The 20,830-nt window shown below is 40.0% G+C and overlaps 1 protein-coding gene across 3 annotated transcripts in view; it reads left to right on the top strand.

The window, feature by feature from the left end:
* The window catches only part of BTBD9 (BTB domain containing 9), a 290,378-nt gene extending 274,760 nt beyond the window's left edge, over nt 1-15,618 (top strand). For all 3 annotated transcript variants that reach the window (XM_067564762.1, XM_067564764.1, XM_067564763.1), the window contains one exon: nt 11,550-15,618. In XM_067564762.1, the coding sequence (XP_067420863.1) occupies nt 11,550-11,744 (195 nt within the window). In that variant the 3' untranslated portion in view covers nt 11,745-15,618. The remainder of the gene's footprint in view (nt 1-11,549) is intronic.
* Nucleotides 15,619-20,830: the final 5,212 nt, after the last annotated feature.

The raw sequence follows: 20,830 nt of genomic DNA, 5'->3' as shown, positions 1-20,830 counted from the left end.
TCCCAATACTTATACCCTCTTCCCAAAGAAGTCACACGTCCACAAAATATGCAAAATATGCTTTGCCAGAAAATTATGTGGCATATCTCAATTAATTCATAATTTGGGAGAGGGCTGCAGGGATTGGCTGATACTCACTTTTCATGGACTACTCCCCTCCTGATGTCACATCATTCTATAGGGTCAGTTGACTCAGGTCAGCTCGCCCCAGATTCGCCATTACACGCTTCTGTGTACACACCAGGCAAACTGGCTATTGGCTGACCGTGACCATTGGTCCTCCACATCAGCATAGCTGCTTACACAGGATCTGGACAAACACTTGTGACACATATTGATGCCACGTGCAAATTTGGCCTGTATTGTAATTTTCCACAGTCTAGTGCTATGAGGCCCTGCTCTAGCACTCAGGCTCACCAAAATTTGTCCAATGTGATACTATATAGTGATTCAGCACCATCCCAACACACCTATCACTACACTTGGTTGTTTTGCTATATATTAAGGAACCTGTCAGAAAAATTCCTTATTGCCTGCTTTACTAGGATTAAGTTGTGCCCTCTTTTCTTTGTGATTAACAGCTATAGAATGTATTGTATCTTGTCCATTGCCTTCATAATCGTGTACAATTATGGTAATCTATGAAATCCCATCTATTGTTTTTCTAAAGAACACATGTAGACTTCTCCAACTTTGGAATTGTTCAGGTGGGGTAGTAGACAGTAACATTGTAGATACTATCGCATAGGGCTTTACAAAAAATAAAACAGAGGGATCAAATGCTATATAAATCAGAGGTGCAGTGATCATTGACGTTGTAATCTTTTTTGGTTTTCTCCTGAGTTTCATATCTTAAATTTCTCTGCATTTACTAAAATGCAATGAATTGTCTTGAATGAAATGCAATGAATTGCTCCTCTGCTCCTACTCTACCAAATTCTGAACGTGGTGTACCTTTTGTTTGCCCCCTGCACAGTCCTACGTCATCTGTTAATACCATTAGCTATCTCTTCTTCTAAGTCTCTGATATGTACAATATAGTGTACAGAATTATTCCTCTAACCCAATAGCCTCTTCTGTCTATCATTCACTCTCTCCATTTGGTTATACCTTAATTGTTGTCACTTAATATTAATTTACATTAAGGGTCTATTACACTGCTGTGACAGTGTACAACGGCCCAAAGTGGGTGTAAATTAAATTTACACAAAGTTTAAGACCACAAATATAATTTACATCCATTTTAGGGCCATTTTGTGCTTCTAGATGGATATAAAGGGGCCTTAGTATAAGTGAGAATCAGGTCCTTTATCTTTTGTTTACCTTAATCTTTTAGTTCATAAAAGCCACTAATGTACCATTTTTTACATATGGTTACAAATCAGGAAAGAAGAGGTTAAGCACTCACATACTGAACTTTTCTTCCTAAACTGGCTCTGTCATGCTGCACAGTATCAGAAACTTTTCTCTGACTAAGAAAATTGTTTACTGCTTGCCTTTCCCCTCATCAAGTATTTCATTTCTTCAAAATAAGATAGTATTTTTTGACGTGATCTTCTTTTTGAGAATGCATGGAGATTTCATTAATTCACACCTATCCAGATGTTCTCATATTCTGTCTCTGATTAACGTTTCCACTATTCTTCCTCACATTGAAGATTAATGTTGCAAATCTATAGTTCTAGATTTTTGTTGATTGTTACTAGGGCTGGTTTTAAGGTTTTCAACAGCATGTTGCTGCGCATGGCATTGTCAGAATCAGCAGTCATGTGAAAAACATGTAAAAATGGCAATGACTATATTTTATGGTGTTGAAGTAGATGTACAAGACCAGTGCAACAAACTAAAGAAGCAGAATGGCCTAGTAGAATGAATAAAGGACTGGGAACTGTTAGTATCAGGATGTGGGTGGTCTGGCCTATTGACTGGAGCAGGGATCACATTTAGTGGTTAGAGCAGGAGTCAGGCCAGGAATCAAAGTTGAAGGTCAGAGCTGGGTTAGCTGGAGTGAAGCAAGACTGGATCCAGGGCAGGAGCAGGGCTGAAACAAATCTGGCAACAAGCAGGTGCAGGAGCTATTGCTGCTGTGGGTAAATGCTTTGAGCAGGCAGTTGCTCTTCTTAAGAATAGGTCTGCTGATCCCCTCAGCCAGTCAAGCAGTTTGGCCAATGACACAGCTCTATTGGGACCCAGCGGTGCTCATTAGACTGGCTGAGGGTTAAGCTAGCTGATAAGCAGGCTAGCTGCAGGACCTTACTCCGGACAGTATCCCCTCCTTGAAGGGTGCTTCACTGACTTGTCAGAAAAGTTTTTGTGTCACTCCTGCAGCAGGTTTGAGGCATGAATATTTTCCACTTGTTCCTAGGATCATTCATCCAGACCGTAACCATCCCAGTCCACTAAGTACTGAAGTTTCCCCCTAATATGTCAGAGGTGATAAGTGGGAGGGGTGGAGTGGACCAACCCAAAAACTGGTTCTCAATATAAAGCTTCAGGAAGGAGACATGGAACACTGGATGGATCCAGAGGGACTCAGGCAATTGTAATCTGAATGCCACTGGATTGACCTGTTCCAGAATCTTAAAAGGACCCGATACTAGTGGTCTAATTTAGCCAACGGGCACGTTGACCTAAGTTTCCAAGTAGCCAAATCTTGTAGCTTATGACAAGGGTGGGGGCAGCCTGGCAGCCCTGGTCAGCGTGGGGCTTGTTAAACCTCATTAGCAAATGTCAGGTGTTCCTTTGATACTTTCTAGAGGTGGGAAGTTAATCTGAAGCAGCAGGTACCAGAGACTTCAGAAAGATATCTGGGTAAAAACAAGGATGAAACCCATAGTTGGCAAAGAAGGGACTTGGTTGGGTGGAGGCATGTATGGCATTATCATACACAAATTCAGCATAGGGAAGCAGAGAAACCCAATCATCTTGATGATAGTTCAAAAGCAGCAACGGTATTCTTCAAGGATTTGGTTGACCCATTCTATTTGCTAGTTGATGTGTGGGTGATACATGGATCAGATGAGGGATTCTATGCCCAGAAACTGGAGGTGAACTGATGGTGCTGGTCCAACACAATGCCTGTTGGCACTCTGTGGTAATGTAAAACTCTATGAAAAGACCAGCCATTTCTGGGACAGTAGGAATGACACAACACAGGATGATTTGAACCATCTTGATGACAAACTAAACCATTACCAAGATTGTTGTGTACCCCTGAGAGCAAGGCAGCTCTGTGATGAAGTCCATGGACACGGTGATCCACGGCTGAGATGATGGAGATGGAGGAGAGCAAGCAGTTTCAAGCACAGGCTCTTGGTTCAGACACAGAAATCACAGGGTGTTATATTACTTTTTAACAGAGGTGTGCAGGCCCAGCCACCAGAAAGTCCTTGATGCCAAGTTCCAGGTCTTGAAGTGGCCAAAGTGACCTGCAAGTGGTGTATCATGGCCTAAAGCCTAAGCTGTCCCTCCAGAACATAAATACAGCCTTTCTGGAAGAGGATGTCGTTCTGTAATCTAAACTGAGCAACAGGTTGGGTACCAGCATCATCCATGGCTGGCTGGATCCGAACGGTGAATGGGTCATTGGGCTACAAGGAATGGATGGAAGATATCAGGTTGCTGTCCATTGTCCCATTAACAAAATTGGACACCTTAAGAACAGTTGAAGGAGTTCCCCTGCCAGAGTCAAGGTACTCATCCTTACAGATAGGGTGTTGGCCTTTCTGTTTCTTGGTCCCAGATGAAAGGTGATTATGAAATTGAACCAGCAAAGAAGAGGGACGAGCAGACCTGGCATTGGTTAAGGTGCCTGGCTTTCCAGAGGTATTCCAGGTTTTTGTGATCAGTGAGGACTTAGACAGGGAACCTAGCTGCCACCGCGCCACCCCCCACCCCCCGCCCGAAGATTATGCCATTCCTTAAAGGCTGTCTTTATGGCTAAGAGCGCCTTTTCCCATATATCGTACTTTCTGTCTGCCTGGATTATTTTATGTGAATAGAAGGCAAAGGGGTGCAGTTGTCTGGGGTGCCTGTTGGCTGGGACAACATGCACCCAGAGCAAAGTTTGACACATCGACCTCAACTGTAAATGGTTTTGTGGGATATGGATAGATCAGGAGGTGTGCCGTGGTGAAACTCTCTTTTTGTTACTTGAAGGTGGACTGGGCTTCTGGGGACTAGGTGAACCACGCTCCCTTGCTTAGAAGGGCAGTCATAGGCTGACTAAGCTAGAAAACCCCTTGATAAATTAACTGTGAAAACTGGCAAAGCCCACAGATTGCTATACCCCATGGATGTCCTTTGATGTGGCCCAGTTGCATATGGCCACCACCTTTCTTTAGTCCATGATTAGCCCTTTGGGACAGATGATATACCTGAGGAATTCAAATGTATCTTGGTCAAACTTGCACTCTCAGGCTTAGCATACAGACAGTTCTGACAGAGTCTTTCTACTATGTTGATGAATGTGAAGGGCCTTATCTTCCAAAAAAATGAGGATATCATCAAGGTAGATAACTGCAAAACGGTGTAGCATGTCCCTGAGGATATAATTGATGAAATACTGGAATATTGCCAGGGCATTACACAGGGCAAATGCATAGCTAACTATTCAAAATGTCTGTAACAGGTATGGAAGGTGGATTTCTATTCGTCAACCTTCCTAACCCATACCAAGTTCTAAACTCCATGGAGATCTAACTTTGTGAACTTTGGAAGAGCGGAGTCATTGAAGAAACTCGTTGATAAGGGACAGGGGTTACTGATTCTATTTGGTAACTTTGTTTAGCTTGCTGTATTCCACACAGGGCCACGGAGATCCATCCTCCCATCCATCCTCCCAGTCAGAGATGTGGATGGACAGATGAAACCATTTTGAAGTTCTTTTGAAGGTAGCTTCAGAAAGAAAGTATGTGTAACAAAAAGAGATCTTTGCTTCCAGATGAAGATCAATGGGGCAGTCATAAGTGGATGGGTTGGCAAGGTGTCCCCATTCTTCATATCAAACACGTTAACAAATTCTTGGTATTTAGTAGGTATCATTTTGGTGGTAGGAAGACATGCGGAGGGTACAGAGATTCGCTCTGAACTAATGGCATCAGATTCCCCCAGGAGACAGAGTGAGCCACAGAGATCTTCTGGCCCATGGCTGGGTTTTGGGAGATAAGACTGCTGACAATGCAGGGAGCTGAAATGTACTACACATGCCCACCAATGGCTATGCGGATTGTGAGTGGCGAACCAGAACATGCTGAGGATAATATGAGAGTGTGGCGCTCAGATGAGCCCACACTGGAGGATTTCTTGATGACCCTGGAGGGTGGTAACCTCCAAGGGGATAGTCAGGTGGATAACCAAGCACTACAAGAGGAGTGACCCTTTGATACACTCCATCAAGTCTGGAGAGCTTTCACAGTGGATGGGTATCACATGTGTTCATGCAAAGTCCAAGTCCATGAAATTACTGAAGGCACCCAAATCCACCAGCGCTTCCAGGTGGACCTCAGACATGGTGGGGTGTCCAAGTTGGAGGGGGTATTGGAGGTGTGTTGGGTTCTGGTTAGCCATAGCCAAAGTACTAGCAGACAAATATTGATATCAGGTATTGGGGGGAGGGAAAAAACACCAGCCTGGACACCTCTGTTGGGAGTTGTGACATGGTATTTGCTGGTGGCTTGGACAGCCCAGTGCGAAGTGTCCAGGTTCTCTGCAGTACAGGCATAAGCCTACCATTTGGTGTCTTTTTTTCTCAACATCAGAAAGACATGGACTGAGCTTGGTTAATTTGCATGGGGTCAGTCTGTGGGCACACAGCGGTTTTCACTCTTAATGCACAGTTTGATTATGTTGTCCAGGTTGGACAGGGACTCCATCTGCCAGTTCCTCTTTAATTTTTTCATTGAAGCCAAGCTGGAAGTGGTAATGCTACGTGGGAGCCTCTTTTCATTCAGTGTCTGCTACCAGACACTGATATTCTGTGGCAAATTTGGCAATCAGTCAGCCCTCTTGACACAATGCTTGAAGTGCGGCCTCTGCTGTGCATGTGTGGTTTGGGTTATCAAAGATTACCTGCCATGGCTTGCACTAAGTTTCCAAACTGACTCAAGAGCAGACTAGATTTTTCCACGAGCGGGCAAGCCCAGGTCATGGCCTCCTCAGTCAGCAAGCTGATGCTAAATCCTACCTAAGCTTGGTCAGTGGGGAATGCTCTCGGTTGCAACAGAAACAGAAGCCAACACCGATTCAGAAATCCACAGAATTTGCCACAGTCACTGTTGAATTTATCTGGCAGTGAAAACTTTGGTTTATGGGGAACTGGCGGTCAGAGCTGCAGGATGCACGGCTTGTGCTTGCAGGTCCTGTACAGCACCCACTATCTCCAACAGGGAAGCATTTGTCATGGTGGGATCTATGCCAGAGAGAACCCGACCCCTCTTCCTCTGATGTGTTCCTCTTGGTGGGCTGCTCAAACATTTAGGGACTGGGAAATAGGCAGCCATGCATGGTAGTTGTAGCAAGAATCATACTTAGTGGTTGGAGCAGGAGTCAGGCCAGGAATTGGAGCCGAGAGTCAAAATCAGAGTCAGAAGTCAGGAATCAGAGCTGAGGATCAGAGCAAGATTACCTTGAGTGAGGTAAGGCTGAGTCCAGGGCAGGAGCAGGGCTGGATCTGAGTTTGGAACAATACAGGAGCAGGCTTGGAACAAGGCAGGAGCAAGACTGGGAACAAGCAGGCACAGGAGCAAGCACAGCCATGAGTGAATGTGTTGAGCAGCTAGTGCCTTGCTGCTGCTGCTGCTGATCTTAAGAGCATGCCTGCTGATCTCCTCAGCTAGTCGGGTGGTTTGGCCAATCAGGAAGTTCACAAGCTGCACTGGTTAGACTACCTGGGAGTTGATGGCAGGTGAGCAAACTAGCTGGGATTCCTTATTCCTGACAGGAACCAAGAGCTGATGAATGAAATTCTGGAACCAGTAAAATCAGTGGCAAAACTTCCATTGATTTCAGTGGGGCTGGGATTTCATTCCATGTGTTCTAATCCCAGGTTTACCATTTCCATGTTGTGTGGCTTTGGGCAAATTACACTCTTCCTTCCTATTTTCCTCATCTGTACACTGGTGAGTAGTACTTGCAGCATCCCTGTAAGGTAGGTGTGTAAGAATTATTACCTAGTTAGTGCTTAGCGTTTTGAAAATGTAAAATGCTATATATCAGTAAGCATTAAGTAAAAGAAAATGTTACACAAATACAAAGATATACAACTTTTCATGAGCTCAAGAATACCCTAATTTGAATCGCAGCCTGGTACAAGGCAGGCTGCCACCTGCATGTTTTGAGTATCTGATCCCTGTTTAATTATAGGTATTACACAAGCTTCTCTCCAGTATGCCACTATCTTCCCTGTTTCCAAAACATTTAATATATGTCTGAAGAGTGTTAATATTTGCCATTTTCTTTGGAGTTTTGGTCTTGATTGCATGTGATGGTGAAGTTTTTTACTCTTTGGATGTTTTCTTTTTTTTTTTTTTTTTTTTTTTTTAATTATCTGTTCAGCATGATTCTGATTTATTTCAGCATTTTATCTGCCTCTAGCTCTCATCTTTTGTGAACACTGATCCAATCAATTCATTACATTTTTAGCAACATTTACTGTTTCTGTCAGATTCCCCCTAATGCTGTCTCTTGGAGGCCTTAGTGCCTTCTTCACTGACCGCTTGTTCCTTATGTACTTAGAATTGCTCTGCCATTCATTTATCTTAACTTCTTATTAAATATTTCTTTTATTCTCCACTTCCACTTTTTTCCCTCTCCCCTAATTTCACTTTGTAATCCTCCTTTGAACTTGATGTTGTATATCTCTCTCTGACTGTATGCCTCTTCCTTTAGTCTTGATTGTATTTTATACCATGTTAGCATTTTTCTTCCACTCTTACTGGGCTTAGCACTAGATGGCAGGCATACGTTAATATATTTTTGAAAACTTCCTATTTCTCCTCTGTTCTTTCCTTTTTTATTTGATCCCATTTGATTTCTCCCAACCTTTTTCCACATTCTTCCAAAATTTGTTAATCAGTTTTTACCATGTCCTTTTATCATGTCTCAGAAGTCAAGGACTGCTCTTCTTAAAGGGATGAATTCTTTTCCTTTTGAAATTTGATGGCCAAACTCCGATTGGCTTCACAGAGAGAAGAATTGGGTCCCTACTTCCTTCCTTTACATAACACGCACACCTAAGTTGTTCTTACCACAGCGTCTATAAATATGTTACTCAGTTTATTCTTTCTGTTTAGTGTGTACCAGTTTGTTTAGATTATTGATATACAGCAGTATCTCATTGTTACAGCTCTGTTCTTTTCACAAATCTATTTTTATATGTTACATGATTTCCTCATCCTTTTAATTGTTCAGATCAGATACAATTTGGCAGATTCTTACCATTGACTTTCTGCCTTTATCGTATTTATATTCAAGACATAATTTATTCTGCTGCTTTCCTTTTATTCCTTCAGGATTTCTTATCTCAGTTACATAGGACACTATTGCTTTGAAATTAATCTGGGCACGTGCTGCTTGTGTATGATTATTTTTCAAATGACCAGATTTTGTTCATAAGTAGTAGACTTCTTGATTGAAACAGTGTAATTTTAAACCAAAGGGGCTGCTGACAGCCTGTTCTCAATGAGGATTCCTTAACTCTAGCATATGCTTCTCTACCTTGTCCCTCAGAGCCTAGATTTTATGATTTTTAGAGCATGATCTGTGTGTTTTCCATGCTTTTCTCAGGATGGCAAGGGATATTGAGTGTTTTTTGTAGTTGGGAGAGTCCTTTGACATTGAGCCATTTTGTTAATGTTTTTGTTTCATTCTTATAAACTCTTCTCCCCATTCCTGTGTTTTCCTTTTGCTGACAGAATTGAAGGCCTCAGTTTTCAGATGAAACATTGTTTTTTTTGCATATTTCAGTACAAAAAGTTTTCATCAGTTTTTTCCTTGTACTTGTCAGTCTGTTTTGTTTTTTTTATTTTAAATAAGAAAAAAATAATTGTTCTCCTCAGGCCTTTTTGTCATTGGTTTATTATGGCTGACAATTTTGGATGATGTCCCTGATAGACCAGTGCCATTTTATCTTGTTTTCCCCCTTCAGCTTTAGTGGTCATAGAAAGATGCTTCAAAGTCTTCCTGCTGGGAGAGGCCTCTTGTCCTCATACTAATATAGACAGGTTTGGCTCTTCTTATTTGGTTCTTCTTATTTCAGAACTTTATCCAATCTCCAAGAGAAGCACAGGAAATCTTCAGATTCAAGAATAATACTGAGCCCTTTGGTTCCTGATTTTATAAAGTAGCACATTCATCATTGTTTATTTTATGTTAGCTGAGGTTACATATATAAATCAAATACTGAGTGGAACTGATGCATCCAGGACTGTTCTTCTGGATCCTCTGTCCCCTTCAGCAGCACTGCTCTATGGTTCTAAAGTGAAACAATGATCAAACAAATCTTAAATCCACAATAGTGTTAATGTGGCAGCTTTTGAGGTGAACATTACAGCCTGGTATGAAAGAGAAATGGTAACAATGAAAGATGTAATTTAAGAGCCAGGTCTTTCTGATTTTATAGACTGATATCAGCTAATAGTTATTAATATCTACTGTATAAAAATATGCATCATTATATAAATAAAAGATGAAATCTTATATGAGAAACACTATTTGTATAGGATGTTGTAGGAGCATGGAATGTGTTGACTTTCAGACCTGTGCCTTACCCGTTGTGACCACACCACCTTTAGGAAAGCAATGAACTATAAAGATGCATTGATCAGTTATAGTACAGTTCCTTTAATCCTGGCACTTATAATGGAAGCTGGAAAAATGACAGTGGCTGTTACCTTCAAAACTTTAAAGCCTGGCAAGTAATCACAGTCTTTGAGGAATCTATTTAATGAAAGACAGCACAGCAACACGTGCAAATCCAGAGATTAGTTGACTATACAAAAGAAGCTAACATGTTATATATATATATATCACACCTAGAAATGGAGAGAAAATAACAGAGCAGACTGCAAAAAAAATTTCAAGAATTCTGGCACCACGAAAGACATAAGAAATTATAATAAGAGAGCTACAGAGAACACGACTGTGAATAAAGCACTAATGGTTTCATACACACTGTTGGGTTCTAAATTAGGTAGCAACTCTCAGGAAAAAGATCTAAGGGTTACTGTAGACAGTTCAATGAAGATGTCTGCTCAATGTGCAGCCTCAGTGAAAAAGGCTAATAAGATTCTAGGTTGTATTTAAAGAGAGGATAGCAAATAATGGACAATATTATAATGGCCTTTTATAAATCAATGATTTGTCCACACTTTGTGTGCTTTGTTTGGTTTTGGTCACCTGACCGCAAAAAGGATATTGCTGAACTTAAAAGGCCTGGGAAAGGACTGCTAAGATTTGAAGAGGTTTCAATGGGTTTATGTGGATATGAGATGAGATTTAAAAGATTTGGACTATTTAGGAGGAGAATAAGAGGAAACGTGATAGAAGTATACAAAATAATGAATGGCTTAGCAAAAACTGATCAGGAATCCCTCTTCAGTCATTTCCATAACAGAAGAACAAGGGGACACTCAATGAAATTGATTGGTAGTGAATTTAAAATTAATAGAAGGAAAGATTTCTTTACAGAGTAGGTGGTAAATCCGTGCAATTCACTGCCATGGGAAAATCATTGAGGCAAACAGTTTAATGGCATTTAAAAGAACCCACTGGATAGCTACATGGACAGGTGTCATATAAGCAGCTATACTAACCTCAGAAATATGGTGAAAAATGTTTAAAGGGAAATTCTATTGTTTCAGGACTTAAACTAGTCACCTGCAGGGTCTGGAAGGAGTTCCCTTATGTATTGCTTGCACAATGATCCAGATGCATCTTGAAACATCAAAAATTGACTGCTACTTGAAGCAGGATACTGCATTTGATGAAGCAGTGGTCTCCTTGGACCTGGCAAATCCTATATTTCTGTGTACTGCAAAATATTACATCTGCTGAGGTGTTGCTGAATACAGTAGAGGGCAGTCATGAGATAGCATCAGCTGCATTACAATTTAACTTTAATTCATAGATAATGTGAACGTTCAGCCATTCTGGAATTTAATTAAGTTACTTTCATTGCCATTTGATGACTTTCAGAATACAGATATGCTGCTTTGCAAACTAAAGGATTTTTCCAAATCACCAAAATGTCCCCATATGCCTCAGAACAATCTATCTGATTTCAGGCTTAGCACCTCAAATTGAAGCTACCAGACATGAAGGCTTAGAAACTAAGGCCTTCTTCCCCTAATGGCTGTTATTCACATTTGTTTCAACCATAGCAGTTATGGGTCCTGAACAGAGGTTGTTAATCCCATGATGAAACATTCCGGCTTGGATCAGCCCTTTGCCACTGGCACATTTCCTGCGTACTTCATTTAAGGTATTATTTAGTTCTGTTCAGACTTTTGCTGTGTATAATTGTTTTGCTTTATTTCTTCATTATTTTCCAGGTGTTTCACTGTGTGCATTTTGAGTGCCCAGCACAAAATAATGCCCACAAGGAAGAGGGTAGCGAGGAAGTGACAACAACAGAACTGGGCGCTGGTGCACAACAGCTTGTTTCTTGCCCAGTTCGAGCCTCAAGCACCAGTTCTCTGCACTCCCTCACTGGATCCACCTCACGTACACATGCTCACCAACCATAAAGGAGAGTGGAAAGGAGCTTTTGCAACTTCCATGTTGCTATATGAAATTATTCACAACCTTTTTGTACAGGCACCTTTTTTCTTGTTCTCTCAGTGAACAAAGGGGACCATGCCTGGCAGCAGGAAATGCTGAAATGGAAAAGGCTTTCCAAGGACACAAAGGGGCTACTTCACTCTCTTCAATTTGTTCAAATCAGGCTGGTCTCCAGGGGGAGAAAATAGGTCTTCAATCTATATCAAGTCCCCCATTAACACCCTACCTCTCTAATCTCACTAAGGAAAGGAGAATGGAAGGAAATAAAAGGCAGAGCCACATTGGAATACAAAAATGGCATATGAACAGTAGACTGGAAGGAATATAAATTAAGTATTTGTTGCCTGAAGCCACCTATTAGGAAATAGAATGTTTATCTTTATGAAAATAAAGAAAATAGATTGTTTTTATTTTTTTAAATTATTCTTAATCCATATTCCTTTGTAAATGATAAATTGTTTTCTAAATCATTTTGACTGGATGTCCTACTCTTCCCTTATTTTCAGCTATAGCACATACAATACAATAGATTAGGAAAGTATCAGGCATGTATATCACCTGGTATGACAAGGAAAATCCTCATGATAAAAACAGATCAATTTGTGGATGCTGTAATTAATTCTGACTTTACTTGAATTGTTGAGTTATGAAATTGTCATTTCTTACCTATGTTCAAAGTGGGAAATTCCTAGTCAAGCTCCCAACTTGACAAGCAGATAACTATCTTTTTAATTTAAAGATTCTTCAAGTTTTACTTAAACTTCTACAAAAATTACTGTAATTTGTCAAATTTGTTGTTTGTGTTTTGAAAAGCAGATTTACAGCTGACCGATGACATGATGATGATCAGACTCAGGAATACAAAAATGAGAATTTGCCGTCAAAATATTTTAAAAAGAAAATAATAAACTACAATGTTCAACTAGGGATTTAAAAATCCACTTACAAGCTTTTCTCATAATCTTCATGGAAGAGATTTAATTTAAATATTGTAGTTTGATCTGACTCTTCACTGGTTCTTGCTTCAGTAATTTACATCACAGTGTTAACTGTCCTTTGTAACTTGATCAGATTATCTGCTTTTTTTCTCATCTTGAGCATTTTCACATTGTGATCATGCAGGGTCCTCCAATCTCCAATCCATGTGATTTAGCAAAAGCTCCGCACCTCACTGGGCTTGCCAGTGCGTGAAGAAGAGGTTCTGCTTTTACACACAATATTGATGTCATTGGCAAAAATAATTAGGAAAGATTGATATTTCTCATGAAGTACATGATGTTTGGAGCATCTACTGTCCCAAGTTTATGAACCTGGAATTTTTTTTTCTGTTGGTCTAACCTACCTTTGCCAGAGCAAAACAAGATGACAAGTCAGAATTAGTCAAGTTAAATATGATTTTCCTCTGCTTGAACATAATGATATAATGATATCAATCTATCACACTGCTTAACCTGAAAGAATTTCCTTATGAATACCAGTTGAGCTAAAAGCAGGAAGAAACTGATAGCACGGTGGTTTGAAAACAGCAGAGACTGGTCAAAGAAGAAAAGAAATGCTTCCTCTTTTTGATACATTTCCTGTGAAGTTGAATAACTTTGGCAGTTATATCTTTTTTTCCTGATCACTAGATCCATTTTCAAGTCTTCTCATGTTAGCCCTTGTTTTCCCTCCCCAAACCCTCTCCCCCCCATTGTTTGAATCAAGATGTTTTTCATTGGAGGTGCGTGGACATTACATAATACATTTTATTAGGTGTCATGCTACCCCTCACAGTTCTTAGTAGAGGTGTTCTGCATGTGGGGTGTTACTCATGAGTAAGGTTAAGATTTTGTCATGGTTATTTTTAGTACAAGTCACAGCCAGGTCATGGGCAATAAACAAGAAATTCACGGAGCCCGTGACCTGTCTGTGATTTTACTAAAAATAATGGGGCAGATTTTGGGGGGAGGAATGACAGCTTGAGCCCCATGGGGGGGGCTGGCCACCCATCAGCTGTTCTGTGGCAGCTGTGGAGGGAGGGCTAGCCTGGCCACTGCCATCAGCTGTTTAGTAGAGGCCCAGGGAGGGGAGCTGGATGCTGCTGATCAGCTGTTCGGCAGCAGATAAGCGGTAGGCAGCCTCCCATCATTCCCCCCCTCCCCGCTGCCAAATAGCTGTTCCGCGATCCAGGGCAGCTGCTGCTCTGGCAGACCCTGGGGTGATAACTGCTTCAGCCCTACCCCAGAAAAAGTCATGGAGGTTCCAGAAAGTCATGGAATCTGTGATTTCTGGAACCTCCGTGACAAAATCGTTTCCTTACTCATGAGCCATCAGGTAGCAGTGGCTGCTGATTATCATGTTCATTCAGCAACTGTTAGTATGATGGAATTCAGACCAAATATGGGTATAGAACTCTTTGATTAACTTCAAGTACAGATGTAGAAAAATTTAGACTAATTTTTTCTTTAAAAAGAAACAAACAGAAACCCCATGACAAATATAATCTTTGCTGGACATATTGAGTTGCATGGAACCTGCCTTGTGTTTCTTGGGATCCCTCAGTGTCAGAGTTGATGACATTGGCAAGAGACTACATATGAGCTGACAACTGATTTCACTATACTCAGACTGTGAATAAACAAAGCAAATCATTTTCCAGCTTGGTTAGCGCTAATTGCCACCATTGTAGGGAGTGTTGTAAAATAAGAATTAAATAAATCTGTACCAATTGTCTTTGGGTTTAGACTCTCACAGAGAAAGTACAGGGTTTTGAACTATTACTTCCCAGACTTGGACAATTATTTTGTAGAATATAGCTGAGCCAAAAAAAGACTCTCTAGAAGCCATCAGTCTGCACCCCTCCTATCATTCTCTCTGATCTTGTCCTTAGAGGCTTCATAGATCAAACATATCTGCATATTCTAGATTTCTCATTACATATACTAGCTATCCAGGACTTTGTCCACCCCAGTTCTGAGACATGAAGAATCTGAAAGATTAGCCTATAAACAGAGGACACGTGAGAGAGATTCTCAAAGTGCAGAGCAATAGAACCTGTAGAACTTCAAATATCCAAGAAAACTATTTGTGAGCCACAGCTGAGGTAAATCACCTCATCCTCTCTCACAAACACACAGAAATTTTTTAACATGATTCCCAGTCACATCATGCCTCTCACACACTCTAGTCCCCTTTCTGGCAATTATTTGTGCTTTGAATCTGTCTCTGAAGTGAGTCATTGTGTCTGTGTTGGCACAGCGTTTTCAAACCTTTACAAACCAAAATAACCCCATCACTTTCCATGTTGTGGTTTGAATCTTTTAAACTAGTATAAAAGGAATAATGTTAATGGTTTTGGAGTTATGTTATTGAGCATCTCATTTTTGCTCAGTCTTTAAAAACTCACAAAATCTATTTATTGCCTCGTATACTTGTCTGCCATGAACATTCTCTTCCCCATGTAATGCGCCAGTAGTGAGGCAGAAGGAGGGAATCACACAGAATTAATTTATATTTTGATGTAAATGTCCTCAGCTTTTTCCAGTTTTTTATAGGATTTTCTTCAATGTGGGATTGCTGCTTAATTGAATTCTGGTATTCATGTATGGTTTTTGTCAACCCTACGCTGAGTTTTTATCTCGTTTTCTGATGGAAAGAACTAAAAGATCAGTTGAGCTGTTAGAATGTACCATCAAAAAGTGCGTCACTTCAGGATGATGGGATATATACAATTACTCTGAACTATATACCTATTTTGTTGTTAGAGCTCTATGTTAATAGCATTTGTTTATATTGTCATTATAGAACCATTATTTCTATTTAGCACTTAAGTGGACTTTGACATTAAAAATGATAAACTTCTTCTGATTTTCCCTATTCTTTTTCATTTCTTCTGTTTTCTCCCAATACTAGCTTCTGTTTAGACTAGCATTAAGCTCATGTGGTGCTCAGGAAAGTTATTTTTAAAGTTTATTTTTTTAATTAAATGTCTGTTTCTTCCAAATACATTAAAAACACTTTTATTTCCTGAAATGTCTGGCACAAAACCAAACCAAACCATATTTTCAGCAAGAGTAGGCTGTATTTGTAAAACTGATTTCTCTGGGAAAATGAGTTTTTGAATTGAGCAAAAATTGCTCAGCTCTGTTTTCCAAACCATTGTCAAACAACCCTAAAACAAGCTCCTGAAAGATGAGTTTAGACTTTCTTTGATTTAAAAAACAACAAAAATATGATTTTGTCTTTCTCTAGCAAAGGAAACTAGTGTACCACTGAAATAAACAAGTATTTTTATTTTTCCATAGAGGGACATTTGATAATGCAGAGACACAGTTTCCTATTTCATGAGACTTCAGTTAAGAAGTTTCTTTTGACAATGAAGCAATGTGGTAAAAAGCAAAGAAAATTAAATTTGTTTTCTTCCAGGAATTTGTAGTGTGCACTTTTTATTTTTATGTTATCTTCTGCAAAAGTGACATGTTCCGTTTGAATTATAACAAGACAAGTTAATCCAAGGCTGATGTGACAGGTTTAGCACAGAGGTGAAATCACCCTTTCTCATGTAGAGGGAACCTGGCACTTCAGTGCAGTTTGCTTCCTCTAGTGCTCTATTTATTTCTCTTTCTTCAGAAATCAATTCTGCATGTTTTTCCTGACCACAGCTCCCACTGGAGCTCAGTGCTTATTAGTGGTGCTGAAAATTAAAATGCAGTGAATGTATCTTCACCTTAACATATTTTTATTATTATAACATGAAATTAGAGAATTTTATGTATGGTATCTGCCTTGTTAAAATGGTAAGTTCTTCTCATAGAGGAAGAAAGTGAAAGGTCATGATTAAGGCCCTACTTGAATTGCGGGATGATTGTCAAATAATTGTGGTTGAGGTGCAGATGAGACATGGAAAATTGTGGAAAAATAATAATGGACCTATATCATTTGCAGTAATTTGGAAAACCCACTCCTGCTGTCAGTCATGCACGTGCTTGATAGTGGGAGCTCATGCTGTCAGCTGCCTGCCTGGGGGCTGAGGCTCCCACTGTCAGCCACCCATCGGCGGCCATGGCTCCCACTGTCAGTCACTTAGCTGCCGGCCAGGTTCTCGCTGTCGGCCCCGCACATGGCAGGGCTCCTGCTGTCAGCTGTCCAGGTGACAAAATTGCAGTGGAAGCCTAATATTGTAGAATCCAGTTTCCCCAATATCACAAGTTAAATAGGGCCTTAGTCATGGCGTTAGTAATTCAGTACTGTAGGTAAACAGATTTTTGTGGGTTTCTCAATTGACAAAACATGAAGTTTTAATATCTACAGATTATTTAACAGTATTATGCACAGCCAGAGTTAATGAAGAGACTAGAAGGTAAAATTACTAGAGATTATTATTAGATTGTTAGAGTACTAGTTCTGTTTGGCCAAAATGTATGCTACACCCACCCAAGAATATAAAATATGGGATCAGAGACTAGACTAATTCAGTTTTTTAACTTTTATGGCAAATGGGAATTTAGTAATTATTTTACTTTTAAGGAAGTATTAGTTGTCTTTATATAAGTTTTGCAAGGTACTCGGATACCATAAGGGTGAGATTGGAATAAATATTAAGGAAGATATAGTAGTGATGGTTGTAGCCATTGGGAAATACTATAGCAAATACGAACAGTGCTGTGTGTGCATGAAGTTAAATTAGCTACCACGGTGCAAGGACATATTTTAGAAATATTAATTTACAGGTTCCGAGTATAGGGCATGATTTCCCACTGCCTCCCAATTGTGTATCTATTAAAGATTTATCTAAGCCAGTGGTTCCCAATCTATGGCCTGCGGGGGCTTTCAAAGTGGCCTGCTGCTCCCCTCCCACTGGCTGCATAGGGAGCTCCTGCCTAAGGACCCAGGCTGCAGCCAAGGGGATGGGAGATCAGCAAGGAGGGAGGCAGCCTCCTTGCGAAACTGCTTCCATCTGGCTGCAGTGGGGCAAGGAGGGCTGTTGGCGGAGATTGGTGGCTCTTCAGGGTTTTAAAAATATCTGTGGCCCTCGAGCCAAAAAAGGTTGGGAACCACTGATCTAAGCTATAGTCTTAGTCTTGTAACTCAAGTTAATTGATTGCCTGTTAATTCGAGTTAACTAACGCAACTGTAAATTGCATTGGTGGTGTAGCCATGGTGGTCCCAGGATATTAGAGAAACAAGGGGGGTGAGGTAATATTTTTTACTGGATGAACGTCTGCTGGTGAAAGAGACTAACTATTGAGCTACACAAAGCTCTACCTGAAGAAGAGCTCAGTGCAGCTCGTAACCTTGTCTCTTTCACCAACAGAAGTTGGTCCAATAAAAAATATTACCTCACCCACCTTGTCTAGACAATTGTAAATGTTAATCTAGACACTCCACAGTCCTGTATTCTCTGATGCAAATGTTTGTTTCTGATCCTGATCCCCCAGTGTATCCTAGAACAAATATTTGTGGGGGGGTCTAGACAAGCATTTAAAATTTTGTTAGTGAACTTGGGTTAATAGGTGAATTGATTAACTTGAGTTACAACAGGACCAAGTATTCTGGTCTAGAAGAGGCCTTACACCTGTGCAACTGGGTATAAAATGCTACCATTCTGATTTGGCAGCATATCACACCCGTTTTATGGTTACTTAAAACAGGTGTACATTCTATAGAAGGTGTGAAACAGTGGATGTTCAGTCCCGGGGTGATAATATTGTGCCCAGTTTGTAATGTGGCTATATGTAACATGCATAAAATAGAGCAAACTGCATATATCCATCTTCAAAAAAGTAGTGCAGTCCACAGAGACTACAGGTCCCATATGGCTCCCTTGTATACTGTGACCTGTTGTCTCCCTGACGTGAACTTCCATATTAAAAATGAGGGAATTTGTGGAAGTGTGTTGGCTGAGCTTTCACCACCTCTCTCTCCTACACACGACTTTTGTTGCTGCCAGTTTGAAATCCATAAGCACTTGTTAGAAAGCTTTGGCTGATGTGAGTGGGAATTGTGCCCACATCTCATGGCAGAATTTGGCCCTCTGTTTTGATTTAAATGCTTCAGTAGCAGTTTAAACTTCTGAAATTGTCATATACCTTATCTTAGACAAAGGGAATCCAAGATGACAGCTGTGATATGTGGGAAACTGAAAATTCCTGCCATTTTTCCATAGGATGGCTACAATTTACAGCTGATGGAAGTTCAGTGACACAATTTATGATTAGTTACTTCAAGAATTTTATTACTTTAACATATATGAATGGCAGTAGTAACTGTATAATAAACCTTACTCAGAGTTATAATACCCTTCTGGCATTAGTCATTATTAGCAAATCAGACATCAGATAATTATCTCTTCCTCCCATACCCTCACCCCTAGTCTAACAGAATCATAATTATAACTTTTTCAGAACATTGAGCTGTATCCCTTACATAAGTGTGCTGGGAATTGCAGTTCAGACTGCATCAGGTAAACCACTAAAATCCTCAGATAGGGAGTAAACAGGAGTCCCCACTGTTACTACAGGCCCTGAGTTCTATTAGAGGCAATGGAAGTACTGTGAGATTGCATTGTTGGTACACAATAAAAACTAACAATGTATCCCCAGAACTTTCACTAGAACTATTTCCTTGTTGATCACCTCAGCCCATCCATTATTTGTGTGCAGTCCAAATGAATCAAACCCCAGTTAACAGGAGGTAAGATTGTTCCCCAGGATTTTCAGTGCTGTCCAGTGAGTCATGAAAGCTGGCAGACAAATCAACAACACTCTGTGGTCTCTTTCTGTTAAGATTCTGGGGCATATACAAAACTGACTTAAATAGCATATCAAACAAAATGCTGTTTATCTGAAGGTGTCAAATGTCTCCTGAAACCTTTGGATAAGCGGGGTTGTACTTATTCAGACCAGTGCCTACATCTTGAGACCATGGCCATGTAATCAGACTCAATATCAATTATTGCAGCTTCTCCCTATACAAACACTAGTAAACATGCACATCTTCAAGGAAATACAGTAATTTTGATATTGTACAAGTACCTGTAGTCTCTGGTTCTCAGTTATAATCCCCAGGTGATTTATGAGAAATACCTGGCATTTACATAACTTTACGTGGATAGATAGGTGATATAAAGAGATTTCCCTTTAATTAATATTCTCTTTTTATGAAAACATTTAGATTGTTCCCTTGAAGTACTAGAATTGTTGTCTGACATTTCCACATACGTTTATTGCTCTTTGTTTAATTAATCTGCTAAAAGATAATGAAATTCTTCATAGCAATTTCTCATAGGAATTTGACACATTTAGAAACTGCACTTTTAAAGGAATCACAAATGGTTTCATAACTAAGGAACTGAAGCAGGTTCCTTCTGCTTTCTACCTTTTGGGACTATGGTGCAAGAGTAAAATACAGACGTGACCTGGGAAAAATAAGATTATTATTAAAAGTGGGAAGAGATTCATCCTAGCATGCAAAAGGAGCTTCCAGTAAGATAGTTAAGCGAGATGCTGGTAAGAGGACTGGGAAGTCTAAAACTTCATAACCTGTTACGGAGGATTGATAAGATTCTGCTTTGACATTTGCTTTTGTCCGTTTGTACTATTTTTGTAACAAAGACTTCATTTTAAACAGTTCCTAATTTGAGCCTGTTTTACAAATAAAATGCAATTTACAGGCATTAGGAGATAAACATTTTGAATGTTGTAGAACTGTTATATAGCAAGTGTATTGGGTTTTAAATGGTTAGGAGTCAAAGTATACCAGTCTTATATTACAGAGTGCTCTCATAGTGAGCCATCTGATGAAATTGTAGTGTAGTTACAAATATGCACATACAGCCTAGAAAGTGTATGTAGACGTTTCATAAGTCTGTGTCTCCAGAATCCTGAAATTTATTGCAGATTCTGGTTTCTGCATAGATTCTGGTTCATATTTTTAACTTTAGTTTAAGGAATTTTATAATCTAGATTTTGTTATGCAAAGGACAATAAGAAAAGAGGGCACAAAGCCATGGAGAATAGACTGGAAGGAATAATGCTGAAATAGTTTCCAAGTGAAGGGTTCAATGGAGATCTTA

The sequence above is a fragment of the Emydura macquarii genome, unplaced genomic scaffold (genome assembly GCF_026122565.2).
Source record: "Emydura macquarii macquarii isolate MOO-44397 ecotype Brisbane River unplaced genomic scaffold, CSIRO-AGI_Emac_v2 contig_2676, whole genome shotgun sequence".
NCBI classification, from domain to species: domain Eukaryota; kingdom Metazoa; phylum Chordata; order Testudines; family Chelidae; genus Emydura; species Emydura macquarii.
This window is presented reverse-complemented; position numbering and strand designations above follow the sequence as displayed.